General features: G+C 37.3%; 1 protein-coding gene across 1 annotated transcript in view; it reads left to right on the top strand.

Moving 5' to 3' along the window:
- The window catches only part of MYO3B (myosin IIIB), a 222,531-nt gene that overhangs the window by 121,650 nt on the left and 87,277 nt on the right, over positions 1–13,604 (top strand). Inside the window, exons 27-29 of the mRNA XM_063400539.1 lie at positions 6,339–6,450; positions 7,532–7,694; positions 8,409–8,489. Coding sequence (XP_063256609.1) covers positions 6,339–6,450; positions 7,532–7,694; positions 8,409–8,489 — 356 coding nt within the window. The remainder of the gene's footprint in view (positions 1–6,338; positions 6,451–7,531; positions 7,695–8,408; positions 8,490–13,604) is intronic.

Genomic DNA, 13,604 nt, shown 5'->3' with positions numbered 1-13,604 from the left:
TGAGAAAACAGGTCAAATGCTAAACAGATTGGCACTTCTTTGTTCATAATCAAAAAGACATTAGGCAAGTATGAAGAAGAGTTTCAAAATGTCAGTAAATGTAAGGATATCAAAGATTTTTTTAAGCCAGCAAGTTAATTGGTATTTTGATCCTTTTGAGCAACTGAACAACAAAATGGATGAGCCAGCAGTTTTTCTCCCTTGATGTTATTAAACAAATAGGTGTGCTTCTTATCTGCCTGTTCAATAATGCTGTTTTGTAAACTCTTAGCAGGAAATATGAGGACAAAACAATCAAAGGCAGGGAACAGACCCATTCAGAGTTTATCAGGTGGGAGGTAAACAAAAGATAAAGCTCTGTCTAATGTTACTCTTTACTGTCTTCTGTTTTCACGTAGAGCAGATTATTTGCAAACCTGGATGTAGTTTATTGGGTTAAAAAACAGATGGTAAGGAGAGGGCTTAATTGTAACACATTCACACAATGTTTCTTCAGCCAAGTATATTACCATCTGTTTTATGTATATAAATATACATATTCTTTTACTTAAAGTTGGAAAATTTAATCTGCAGTCCCTGTAAACACTGTATCCCTGTCAAGTCTTAGACACTTTGTCTCCCTTGGCCCTGTCTTGCACCCCATGACATCACGCATCTGTCTTGTTCACTGTGAAGCAACATGGCCTGTCTTTCAGGCTGGAATCTCAGATTTTAGGTTATTACCAGGTTACAGATTATTAACTTGATCAGCCAACCAGGTGTGCCTGAAATGGGGGTCATGTGGTGACCGTGCACCGCACAGCAGTTTAGGGGAGTTGTGCATTCTCGTGGGGACCTGCACTGCAGGTCCCACTGGATGGAACGCTCCTTGCTGAGTGCCCCTGGAGCTTCACGTGATGTGATGTGGTGTGCAGGGGTGAGCTCACCGCAGATCCTCCAGCTGGATCCTCCGTTTATGGGCACCCTCCGTGTACTGTGCCGTGGGCTGAAAGATAAGGGGCTCGCTAGGCCAATGGTGCTAGATGCTGTTATACTTGTAATGCCTCATCAGTTCATAGGAATGTGTTGAGAACTTTTGCACGAGTTTCATTTATGGATTGTCTTCTTTCTTCCTTGCCACTTTTTATGTTAGGCATTAAAGTTTTTTGTGATGCATTAAGATGCAGGATAAACTTTTACTATGAGCATTGCCTATTCTGCAGTAGTCAGATGATGTTACTCAGATCATACACTCATGGCAATACCAGTGCTATTGCTGTAACAGTGATCCCAGTGAGGCTGGTTCTGCTTTTTCAATCTCACAGGGAAAATTTGCATAAGGTCACTGTTAGTACACATGGCAGACACAGTTTCTAAACCACCAGTGTTACATTTCTCATGACCACATAAAGCCTCATTGGCCTTAATAAGTCACATTTTGCATGGAGTGGAGCTAGGAATAAAACCGGTCAAACATTACAAAATCCTGTAAAACATATAACCTCAGTAAGTGCTTTCTTCTAACACCAAAAATTCAGTGGTGATACACTTGCTTACTATGCAAAATCAGGGAAGCACTGAATTAAATTAGAAGTTGACAGATTTGCTACAGAGAAAGAATGCTTTCTTTTTAAATGATGCATCTTTAATGCAAGCCGACTTTTAACAGTAAGCCTGCACTATATCGAAGTTCATAAGTGATTTCTGTAAACAAAATTTTAACATTGCCTGATACCATGATTTTACTATTATCCATGGAAATGTTTATTTGTTTCCATGGCTTTCAGATTTCACTAGGTCTATAGAATCCCATACACTTTATAGTGAACTACTGTACCTTCCACACACACTTTCTAGACCTTTCCCATTCACAGAACACTGGTAAATGGTTGCAGGATGGAGATGATAGGAAAACAAAAGGAGTGGAAAGTCTGCTAGCTGCTTATGAATAGTGTGTGCACATCGCACCAAATTATGCTTTTCTGAGAGTATTTCTGTGATTCTGTATTTAATGATTTACAGCGTAAGTGCTAGGTATCTGTTACTGAATTTCAAGAGTATCTTAGATGTTGTGTCATTTTTATTTTTTTTTTATTTATACTCTTAAAATAGAGTCAAATGTAGTTATTTTTTGTGAATTCAGATTTGAAAGTTTCTGAAAGAGGTAAGATACAAGCAAGACAAGTTAGAAATTTTTGGAAATTATTTTACCTGTCTTTTTGTTATAAAAAATGTGATTTTTTTAAAGTTTCTGTTTCCAAGACTGAGAAGGAACAAATGGTTTTGTGATGTCAAGAGTCTTCCTACTGTTGGTCATGGTCTGGCTAGAAAGGGATTTTGCATTCCTGCTTTTCACATATCATTATCCATTATCCACCTCAGGCCATTACATTTTAGTAGAAAGATTTGTTTTAAAGAGAAAAAGGGTTAATCATTACGGTTTTAAGTTAATTATGTAGAATTGATGCAGCCTTTAAGTCTGGAATGTGAAGGGAACTTCAGTTAGAGACACTGGTATAGTAGTTAATGGTGCTGTTTAAATGCATTTTATGGGAACAGTTGCACAGTTTAGCCTTTGGGAGGGGTGGGGAATTGAACCATTTGTTTACAATCAGTTTATTTAATCCGAAACCACCAACACTAAAATGCCTGGTCCCTAAAAAGATAGTAAATGCATAGCATCTTTCTGAAGTTTTCCATATCTTAGCATACTTGGATGTCTTTAGCATTTAACATTACTTCTGCACATCCTAGCTTTGCATTCTGAGGTTAAATCCAACTCTTAAAAAATGTTGGTTTATTTCTAATGACTAGTAAGTACAGTTAATCCCATTTTAATGTAAGTTTTTTCTGAAATAGTAGTCTCATTTATAAAGAATAGTATGTATTGCAGAGAAAAAAACCACTAAGTTAAGAACCACTAGTTAAGAAATTCAGAATTACAGATTTTCATCAGCTTTGAGAAGTCAGTTCTTCTGAGGGGAAAATACTTTCCTCTTACTTAGTCTTACTGCTACTGAGAATGTGATTAGTCAAGTACTTCCAGGAAACATGTAGATGAGTGTGTGCCATGTGTAGGAAATTTTCAAGCAGGATGTATAACCCAGAGAAAGAATATATGTTTGCACAAATGTGTGCATGTTTATGAAATAGCACATGAAGCACCGTAAACCTTATTTTAAAAAATAACCATTAAAATATTGGTTTAATGGAGAAGAATACTGAAATATTTCTGGCTCCTGTATTTCTTGCTGTAATAACAAGTACAAATATGGAAATAAAAAGGCAGAGTTGTGAAATTTTCATCTCATCTGAAAGCAAATGTGATTTCTAGCCATACTTTTCAGAAAATAAGTTTCTGGTTTCTTGGTGAGACTTTGCAATTAGAGGTCACTCTGTGATCTCGGCACAGTAGATTTACATAAGTATGTAAATGATGAAATTAGACCAGTAAATCAAAATGAACAGTTGTATATACCCCAAAGCTTTTTTCAGGCTTGTACCATTTCACCATGTACAATATTTGCATGCTTCTGCCAGATACATAAGGGTGAAACATTCTACCTTCCTCCAAAATTTTGCTGGTCCAGTGCTGTACAAAGATTTAAAATCAGATAAAACAGTTGGCACATGCTGTGCTGCTATACAATTATCCTGAGTACATCATGTCAAACTATTTGGGTGTCTGTAGTTATGTGATTCAGTCATGAAAACAGGCACTAAACCAAAGTGTTTACTTAAAATACCCACAAAACACATGGATTTGAGCTTTGGAAGACAAATCTAGAGACCTTTTACAGTGCAGAATGCACACTACAAAAGGAGTTCTGGAAGAGAAATAATTAAAATAAATAGCCAGTCTCATATTGGTAGTCCATATTTCTGATGAGTGCAGTCATTTCTGCCTCCTTTTGATGAGAGAATGGTCTGAAGTTGTGCCAGGGGAGGCTTAGGTTGGGTATCAGGCAAAGATTCTTCACCCACAGGGTGGCTGGGCACTGGAACAGGCTCCCCATGGAAATGGTCACAGCACCAAACCAGACAGAGTTCAAGCAGCATTTGGCAATGCTTTTGGGCACATGGTGTGACTCTTGGGAATGTCCTGTGCAAGGCAAGGCCAAGAGTTGGACTTCATGATCTTTGTGGGTGCCTTCCAACTCAGAATATTCTGTGATTCTGTGACATAACTGGAAAGCAACAGTAAGTATATTTTATCAAGTACAGGTGTCTTCTGTGCAGTGGTTAGATCAATCAAAATGTTTGGAGAATCACCATTTAGTGGAAGTTTTGAATAAATATTGATAGACATTATGTTTATGTACAGAAACTGTAGTTATTCCAGTGTAGTTACTCCCATGGTTTGTAATGTTCTTGTCATTCTTATGAATAGCTTGCTTTCTTAGACTATAGATGAATTTATAAAAACATTTGTTAAAAAAAGGTTTGATAAGAAAAATAACCATTGTTTTATTTATGGGGTTTTTTCGGAGCAACAAAGCAACTACATTCTAGATCATGAAAGAGAGCTATTGGAGAGGGTACTACCTTTGACAGATAATGAAGTTTGTCATAAAAAAAATTATGTACTCAGGCAGGTAAATCACACAGTTCAAAAATACTTTTTACTCAGATATTCCTCACAAAAAAGTCAACTTTTCAGTAAGTGGAATGCCAATGATCAAATTAAAAAAATAAGAGATTCCCCCTGAATATTTTATTGTATCAGTGCTATCTAAAAACTGTTCCATGGTTTTAAAATTCCCATCAATAACATACCTTAAAAGCTACATGAACAACCAGTGTCACTCACTTGAATCCTTCCTTCCTTCCTTCCTTCCTTCCTTCCTTCCTTCCTTCCTTCCTTCCTTCCTTCCTTCCTGCCTGCCTGCCTGCCTGCCTGCCTGCCCTCCTTCACTCCTTCCCTCCCTCCTTCTTTTTCCCCCTCATATATGTGTAACTCACGTGGCTATCTGAACTGGTTTTTGAGGAAACAGCAATTTACTATGAGTGTAACTTCCCCCTCGTATCTGTCAGCTATCTGTTGAAATTGTATGCTACCAAAAATTAGTTGTGATACATATATTTTAAATCTGTGTGTTATTAGTGCAACTCAGTATTGCTTGTTTTGTAAAAACTGGCATCATTAACTTCAGTAATAAGGTGGAGAAAATGTACTTTTTTCTTTTAAAGACACCATGTTTCTCCAAACCTACTAAAAGCCATGAGCTGATATTTTGAAAGACTTGGCTAAAGAATTTTAAATATCACATTGTTGAGAAAGTCACTGCATTAAAAATAACTCAGTAATACATAATCTCCTATCATTATTCAGAGTCAGCAATGTCTCCAGTTGGTGAATATCTATGTCTCTGGTCCAGAACTTATTCCAATACTTCTCACTTCAGATGTCATTTTGTTCCTGTTTGATCTTAATTGAGTATTTAATGGTTCTTTTTTCTTTCCTGTGACAACTGGAGCTAATATCTAGAGATTAACTGGAACTAATGTTTGAAAATCATACTCTTTCGATTTTAAAAAAATAAAGTCTTGCAGAATTCTGTATTTTCTAATTGCTTCTCCATGTTTTCTTCGGTATAAGGTGGGATATTTTCTTGACTTTATGTGGCTGCAGAGGAATTTGTCTTTGAGATTCACTGATTGCATTCTTCCTGTTTTAAAGAACATCTGATGGCTCTTCTCCATACTAGTGATTAGTAGAATGGTTTGCTCAACCTGCCAGTTACTCTCAATCCCCATGTAAATAGAGTAGCACCTTTAGAAGTATAACTTAATACCAAGACAACACATGGCAGTTAGTAAGTGAGAGTTGAGGAGGCAATTGCTCCCATCTAACAGTGTACTTGTGCTAAAATAACCTTAAATTTGTAAACTAACTGGCACATGTTCTTGCTGTTACTTAAGGTAATTGTTTGCAAGTAGGTTTACTTAAATACTATAAAACCAGTCTTCATTAATGCATAATGGCTTTATAGGTAGGCAGTGATTTGTTCTTAATTCAGTTCAAACATGTTTGCATCCCTTTTTCGTTAGCTGTATGTTATTTAACGTAATGGTTAGGAGCTCTTCTTTGCAAGGGAACATGGACAAAAAAAAGACAGTATGGTTTAGTATGGGTCTGCTCCAGATTGCTAAAATTGACCATAATCATTCCAGTTGTTTATCGTAATCATTTATATGTTCAAATATCTATTCATGACAGCTGTTTCATGATTTATGAAGACAACTGAGTATCAGGAAGAATTTGGCCTATTAATTCCAGATATAAAGCTTGGAGCTAGATAAAAGCAGTGGAAGTACTTATTGATTGTCAATTCAATTCTTTCTTTGTCATTTTGCAGGTATTACTACCTTGCGTTCAAGGCACACGAGACTCCCCTTGGTAGCAGAGAAAACTGTCTTGCCATTTTGGAGAAATCTAAACTAGACAACTGGATTCTTGGGAAAACCAAGGTAGAGGGTGCTAACAGTTCTCAAGGATGTTATACTTTTACAAATCATGTCTAGTAGTGGTTCAAAAAGTACTGCATGAGTAAACAAAAGAGCAAGGACTTTGCTCCAGTTAGCTTCCCAGGTTATGGAAGTGCCCTCCCAAGCCAGATGAGTTAGTGCTGCAAGAGGAGGGTGCACTGGCTACTTCCCCAAAGTGCGTTCAGCCCTTGGCTGCCTTGCTGAGGACAGTACATCTGTCAGTGCCTGCTGGTGTAGTGACTTCCTGAAGTTTCCCATGCTCTTCATACCGACATGGCTGAAACATCACAATTTGCCCCATCCTGTGGGTCTGCTTGTGGTACCATTATCCATTTGTGGAGTTTCAGGTAAACGCCTTCTCGCTCTGTCAAAAGCCTTTGTTGGTAGTTTAAAACGGAGTGAATTACTTCTTTTAAAAGGATGCTGCATGGTACCCTGAGTTATTTTACATTACACAAGGGAAAAACTGTGAGAACTTTCGTGCACAAGACCCAGATAAAATGTATATAAGCACACATCGGATTTGCCTCTTGAGAGAGAATGCTTTTAGACAATATTATGTCTAAGACCAAATTCAACCCAGGATTTGTGTTTCCACTGACAAGAAAGGTCATCTTTCAAAATTGTTCATACCTGAAAAAATCTCATCATCCAATTGACTTTGTAAAGGCGGTAAATGTGGGATTTATTTTTAGAGGATCACAGAATATTTCTGAGTTGGAAGGGACCCACAAGCAAGTCCAGCTCCTAAGTGAATGGCCCATACAGGGACTGAACCCCAACCTTGGTGTTATTAGCACCATGCTCTAAGCAACTAAGTTAATCTCGGGTTTAGCAATGGGATGATTATAATCAGTGGAATAAAGAAGTTCCACAAGTACACAAGAGCAAATAATTGATTCACAAAATTGCCATGATATGTACAATCAGTATTTTTTCTCATTTTCTCAGCAATGACATCCTTGAATAGACTGCTGGAGGACTAATTGAAAAGGCAGAATACAGGAGGTTATAATACTGATAGTAATACGGATTTTTTTGTTTCATTGTTGTTCCATTACAGGTTTTTCTGAAGTATTACCATATAGAGCAGTTAAATTTGTTCCTGCGAGAAGTTATAGGGAGAGTGGTGGTCATGCAAGCCTATATCAAAGGATGGCTCGGAGCAAGGAGGTACAAGAGGGTCAAAGATAAAAGAGAAAATAGTGCTATTACTATACAGTCAGGTAAATGTTCATATTCCATATTTTACTGACTGTCTTTGTATTTCAATCAGTTAAATTGCATGTACATTGTTAATTTATTAATTCCAGTTTATTTTGAAATGTAAATGACTGGACATGTTTTCTCTCCAGTTCCATGCAGATATTACTGATATACTTCTAAAGTGACATTTTAGCATTTGGTAATGTCTTTATTTAAATACTTTAGTATTTTGAATGTGATGCCTGTGCACAAAATGAAAATATTGTTAGTATGTCTATAATAACATACAGCCTATATGTCTATAATAACATACAGTGCATTTAAATGCAGTAGCACATGTCCCTGCCTGTATACCAGAATTCCAGTCATACTTCAAAAGATGGGCCTGAGAGGCTGATTATCAGTAATTTAGGAGGTTTCCTTGTAGTGATTTGGGGAACTGTGTGAGCAAGAATGATGACGCATCTTTGTCTTCTGGGTTAGGGCATCAGTGAGCACATGGTGACAATTAAAATTTGAATGCATGAAGTGGTGTTTGAAGTTGTGAGGATGTGAATACTGCAGTTATGAACCCAGAGTTCAACATGTGGGTGGGTGGGGAAGAGCTATTGGGGGTGGGGGCTGAAGTAGTTATGGCAGGAGAAATGAAAGTTTCTGGACATCTCTGACCCTGTAGACTCTGTAGCACTTCCTTAAATAAATCTAATTTCCAGCACATGGTTTTGTATTTTTAGCCTGGAGAGGATATGAAGCTCGCAGGAAGTACAAGGAAATCAGGAACAGAAGAATTGATGCTGCTATACATATTCAGGCAGGTAATTAAAACAGTATTTCAATTGCCAACATCTATTGTTCTGTGGATGATTTTGTGCGTATCAGTATTTATAGCAATAATAATAAAAAAGTCTAAACAAAAGCTATCAAAAACATTACTTCTGATTATTTTTGCTTCAGTGTCAAATGACGTCAGTGACAGGTATCAGGTAGTTTGGACCTTTGCTTCTCTGAAAGCAAAATATAGTAATTAAAAGCTGTTAAGTTAATTCTTGGCTAAAAGTGTGGATGGGAGACACTAGACATGCATTTCTCTGTCTTTGTTTGGAGCACTGATCTTGGCAGGTTGCCAGGTTTTTGTTTTGACTGCTTGCTGAGTTTGCCAGCTTTGACCAATCTTCTGACAATCTGCCAGACTCCTATGCAGCCATATCAATATGAATTTGAATAAACTTTAAAGAGATTATTGGAGGAACAGGCCCATAGGGCTGTGTAGGTCTCTAGTAGAGAGCAGAGTACCATATGGCACAGAAATCTAAGAACCAGCACTGTGAATGCTGTGAACTCAATAGTGTTTTCAGATGCTGCCAATATGAAGCAGCCTCCATATGATGCAGTGCAGTACACCTTCTCTGTCCAGCTCCAGGTTCAGAGACTGACTGATAAAAAACAATTGTATCTAACGTGTTTACAGATATACCAAGATACCACTTCTACCAGCTTCCTAATTCCTTAAGGAATTCTACAATTCCTTAAGCTTTGTCACCCTTTGTTCTGCATCTTATAGTCTGAAATCAATATGAAAATATTTTTGTGATATTCTTTTACTTGTTCTCAAACCATTCCAAATAAATTCATTCATTTTCGTGTTGTCTAGTTTGCTACTCTGAAATTAAGCATCGCTGTGACTTTAAGCAGAAACCAGAATACCATTCTAGTTACCAAAAGGAACAGAATATCATTAGGATCAAATAATAATTTGTAGCTGTGCATATGTACTGTTATGTAAAATCATGAAGCTCTGGGGTTAAATGCAGTATATTCTATTAAATGGAAGAAATTTTTTTCTTGCATTATGAGCAAGCACTGAAGGATTGCAGGAGTACTCTCATTCTTCCTCTCCTTTGTGTTGTCATTTTCAGTTGTTTTCATGCTAGCACAGAGAGTAGATCTTAAAGTACCCCCCCTGCCGCTATTTCTTGGAGTATTTGCTACCTTTACAAATATATCCATACCAGGACTTTGATTACAACAGCCTTTTGTTGAGGAGAGGAAAGTGAGACTGTTAACCCATGACCGTCTCACTATTACCAGCTCCTTAAGGTGAGAGTTACCTCCGGTGCAATAGGAAGTTTGTGTGTAGCATTATCACTTGGAGACTGCAGGGGACATTCTGCCTTAGAGTTTTATCCAGACAGATTTTTAGCTCTTTAGAGAAAGATACTGATGTGTTCTGTTGTTAGCACACATGGGAGAGATTCAGGGCTCTGTTGTTTCCTGCCATCTTTTAGATACTGTGTTGAACATGGCAGAGCAGAGGCAGTGGGAGTGGATTTGGACAATGTTGAGCCCTCTGGACCTAATGCTGGAGGAATGTTGTTAGTACTCTTCCCTCCAACACACACAGTGTGTTTTTCCTTGTAACCTGGCTCTTGACTGTTTCAGTGATCAGCCTGGGTGAATAAACATTAGGGACTACAGGGTTAAGAGTGACAGTGAACCTTTGTATTAATTAGGCTGGCTGCTCCTCCTGTCTATGGTACTCTAGTAGAATGGGAATAATAGTAACAATAATAACAATAATCATAGTAATAATCCTCAGCATTGTCTGCCTTTGGAAACCTTTATCTAGGACTTCTTATTTGAAAATATTTCTTGTGCAGGTTTTCTCTTCTCAACATGTAATTATTCTGTGTTTCAAATCAAAGCTTATGCTTGCTAATCATGACCATTTTCCAGGTTTTGAAATACACTGACAGTTTTTGTGTTGTTTACATAACACTGCACAGTCCGAGAGCCTAGTGACATGGAGACAAAAGGTGCTCTGAATCTCTCTCTTGCCTACACATCTTACAGTGTGAGAGTACTTCAAGGCAGCTTTCTAGTAAAATAGAGTAGAGTCACCTTTGTATTTTTTTTAAAGAGCCATTTTGGGCAGTGAGATAAATTGTTTGCATTTGTCATCCACATTAGCAAAACCATATAATTAAACTATATGTACTTCCCTCTTCTTTCCCTCCCCCCTGCCCCACTCAAGCAGGCCTTGGAATTTAGGAAGCATTTGGCTTACATGTTTCTACAGAACAGCGCATATTGAAATTTGTTTTCCTTTCATCTCTTTCCCAATAAAAGCAGGCGCTCAGCTTATCCCTTTAGCTTCCTCAGAACTTCCTTTCAGAATTCCCGATCTATTACAGCACATTCACATACCAGAAACAAGATGCCTTTTCATGCTGTCAACCTTTTTCATCTGAAATGTAAATTAATTCTTGCTGGTACGCTTTGACAGAGATCAAAGTAGGGGTATTAACCTTATTGGGCCTTCTCCTCATCAGAATCAGTTCCAAAGACTGCAAGGGTAGTGTTAGGAGGCCAGTCTTCACTGTTATCTATGGCCCTCCTCCAGGCAGTCCTCTGTCTACAAGTCAGCATTTCAAAGGCGCTGATTTCTTTTGTAAATGACCTTATCATTACTTTAAACTGTGTGAAAAATGATTTGCCTGAATAATTCTTGCAGGATTATCCTGCTCATTTTAATTGTGGGGGGACTTCATTCAGGTTCTAGGATATTGTTTAAGTGGTTTTGACAGCAAGTGATCATAGCCTGATAAAAAGGAGGAACACAGCTCCTGATTGGAAACCTCTTGACTTGTTCAGATTGTTCATTTCTTGCGAGTCAGTCTTTGAGGTAGGCTGCATTTGCATTTTAAAAATAAACAGATGCCTTTCAAATACATGAGCTGGTGGTCTGGAGATCTCTGTGGGCCCAGCAGTTCACTATCCATTGAAGAAATGTTGGAAGGAAAAACAAACTTAGAAAAAAAACAACCCTCACAATATACATGAGGATAAATTCCTGAGTGTATTATATTACAAGAAAAAAAGACATTATTTCAGATCAGGGGAAACCCTCACTAGGAAACAAAATATTAGTGAATTTAAATTAAATAGGGAAGAAAAAGCTACCCTACTTCAGCATATCTACATCTCAGGTTCTCAGAATACACAGACATTATTAGACTCATGGCTAAAATAGTACACAGGATAAACAAGGTCTTTCCTCCTACTTCCAGTCACACTTTCTCAAACTGTGAAGGTTAGAAATGCTAGTTTTTAACTCAGAAACAAATTGTAAAGAATGATTTTGTGTTAAGTGTTTGAGTTGACAATAATTTGTACTTCTGAGTATTTCACTGTAATTGGAATTTACAGTGTTTTGATTCACACATAAGAGGAAAAAATACATTGTAAAAGATTTTTTAAAATTATCTTGCCAGTTTCACAGCTGGTTTAAATCAGTGTATATCCACTGAATCCTCTGACTGAAATGTTGCTTCATTGATTTGCCTCACATGCAAGTCTCATTAAATGTTTATTTTAGAATAATTAGAATTTAGAATTAATTAGAATTTAAAGCAACAGATAATACAATTATGAAAGTATGTTTTCTAGTTGTGATAGCATGTATTTCCATGCAGTGTGACTCGTCCCGAAAGACTTAAGGGAGGATTTTAATCTGGTTATTTTATTTGTGAACTGACATTGCCAAAATGCCAAATGAGTGGTGCATGCAATTCATTTAGATCTGAGGTGACATCACTGAATTCATTTTAATTAGGTCCACTTTAGCCATCTGGAATATACTGTGCATCTCTGGTCAAGACTGAGTTTAACTATGCTTCCAGAGGTGAAAGGCAAATGACTAATCCACTGAGCCACCATCTCCTCCTCCAACACGTGCTCACACACTCACCATATGTCGTATTGTATTAGAAAATTCTTTATCAAGAACTCTAGATTTGGGCTCTTTTCCTTAAATAAAAAAGTGGTGGATGTTCAGAAGGAAGCATCCCCTTGTAAATTGCTTTCTTTCTGTAACTTCTGCTGATGCAGTATTGCTCGCATATCCCTAATGTACTCCTGGCAAAATTTACTCCATTTTAATAAAAAAAAAGAGAGAGAACTGCTGCGATTTACTGGTTTACACTTATAAGAAATGTAAGCTTTGAATAAAAGCGTTGCCTTTGGAACTTTCAGCAGCAAAAATATGATGTTCATCTCCGTAGAAGACAAGGAAGTATTTTTTTAATATTTATTCCTCTATCCATCCATTTGTATTATTCTGAGAGTGTGTGTGTGTATGTACTCAGCTAATACCATTGTATAGGTCTAAGAAATACATGAGTAAAATGTTCCAAAAACTTCTAAGCACTTGATAAATATATCTAAAACTTTTTTCTTAAGAATGTTCTTGAAAATGACTCCTAAATAGCAGATCCATTTTACCTTTTTTATATCAGTAGTTTTCTTTATTTTAACTACATTGTCAGCGTGAAAAACATTGAAGACATACTTCCCCTAATAGCAGCTGAACTGATTTATCATATTATCTTAATTTCACAGTCAGGGTAAACCAGAGTAGTTGTACAGGCTGCAGAGCTTTGTTTAACTCTACTCTCCCACCTTGTGTTCTGTACTAGCTTATGTCATCTGGTAACTCTTCATGTTTAGCGTGTCTCTAGTAACCATTAAGGGTTCGTATACAGGGAGCATTTTAGAAAAGTGTGAAAGCCTTATGGTTTTAAAGTATGGGGGTTTATATTCTGTCCCCATCTCTGAGCTGAGATCCGTCAGTATTCAAATGTCTGATTTTCTCCTGATTTTGAGGGGAAAAAACGGAGACTATTCTTACTGGATATCATGCTGAAATCAGGAAGGAACAATGTACAATAAAATCTCCTCCTTTTCTTTGCTGATATTGCCAGAATTTCATAGTCATGTTCACTTTCTTATTTGACCAAGTCTCAAGATCAGAGGCTGTGATACATGGTGCATACAGCACCAAGTCTGACACAGTTCAAGCAGTCTTTGGCCAATGCTGCCAGGCACATGGTGTGATTCTTGAGGATGGTCCTGCCCTGAGCCAGAAGTTGGAT

This window comes from Prinia subflava, chromosome 6 (assembly GCF_021018805.1).
Source record: "Prinia subflava isolate CZ2003 ecotype Zambia chromosome 6, Cam_Psub_1.2, whole genome shotgun sequence".
NCBI classification, from domain to species: domain Eukaryota; kingdom Metazoa; phylum Chordata; class Aves; order Passeriformes; family Cisticolidae; genus Prinia; species Prinia subflava.
Note: the sequence above shows the minus strand (reverse complement) of the source record. Positions and strands in the feature narration are given on the sequence as shown.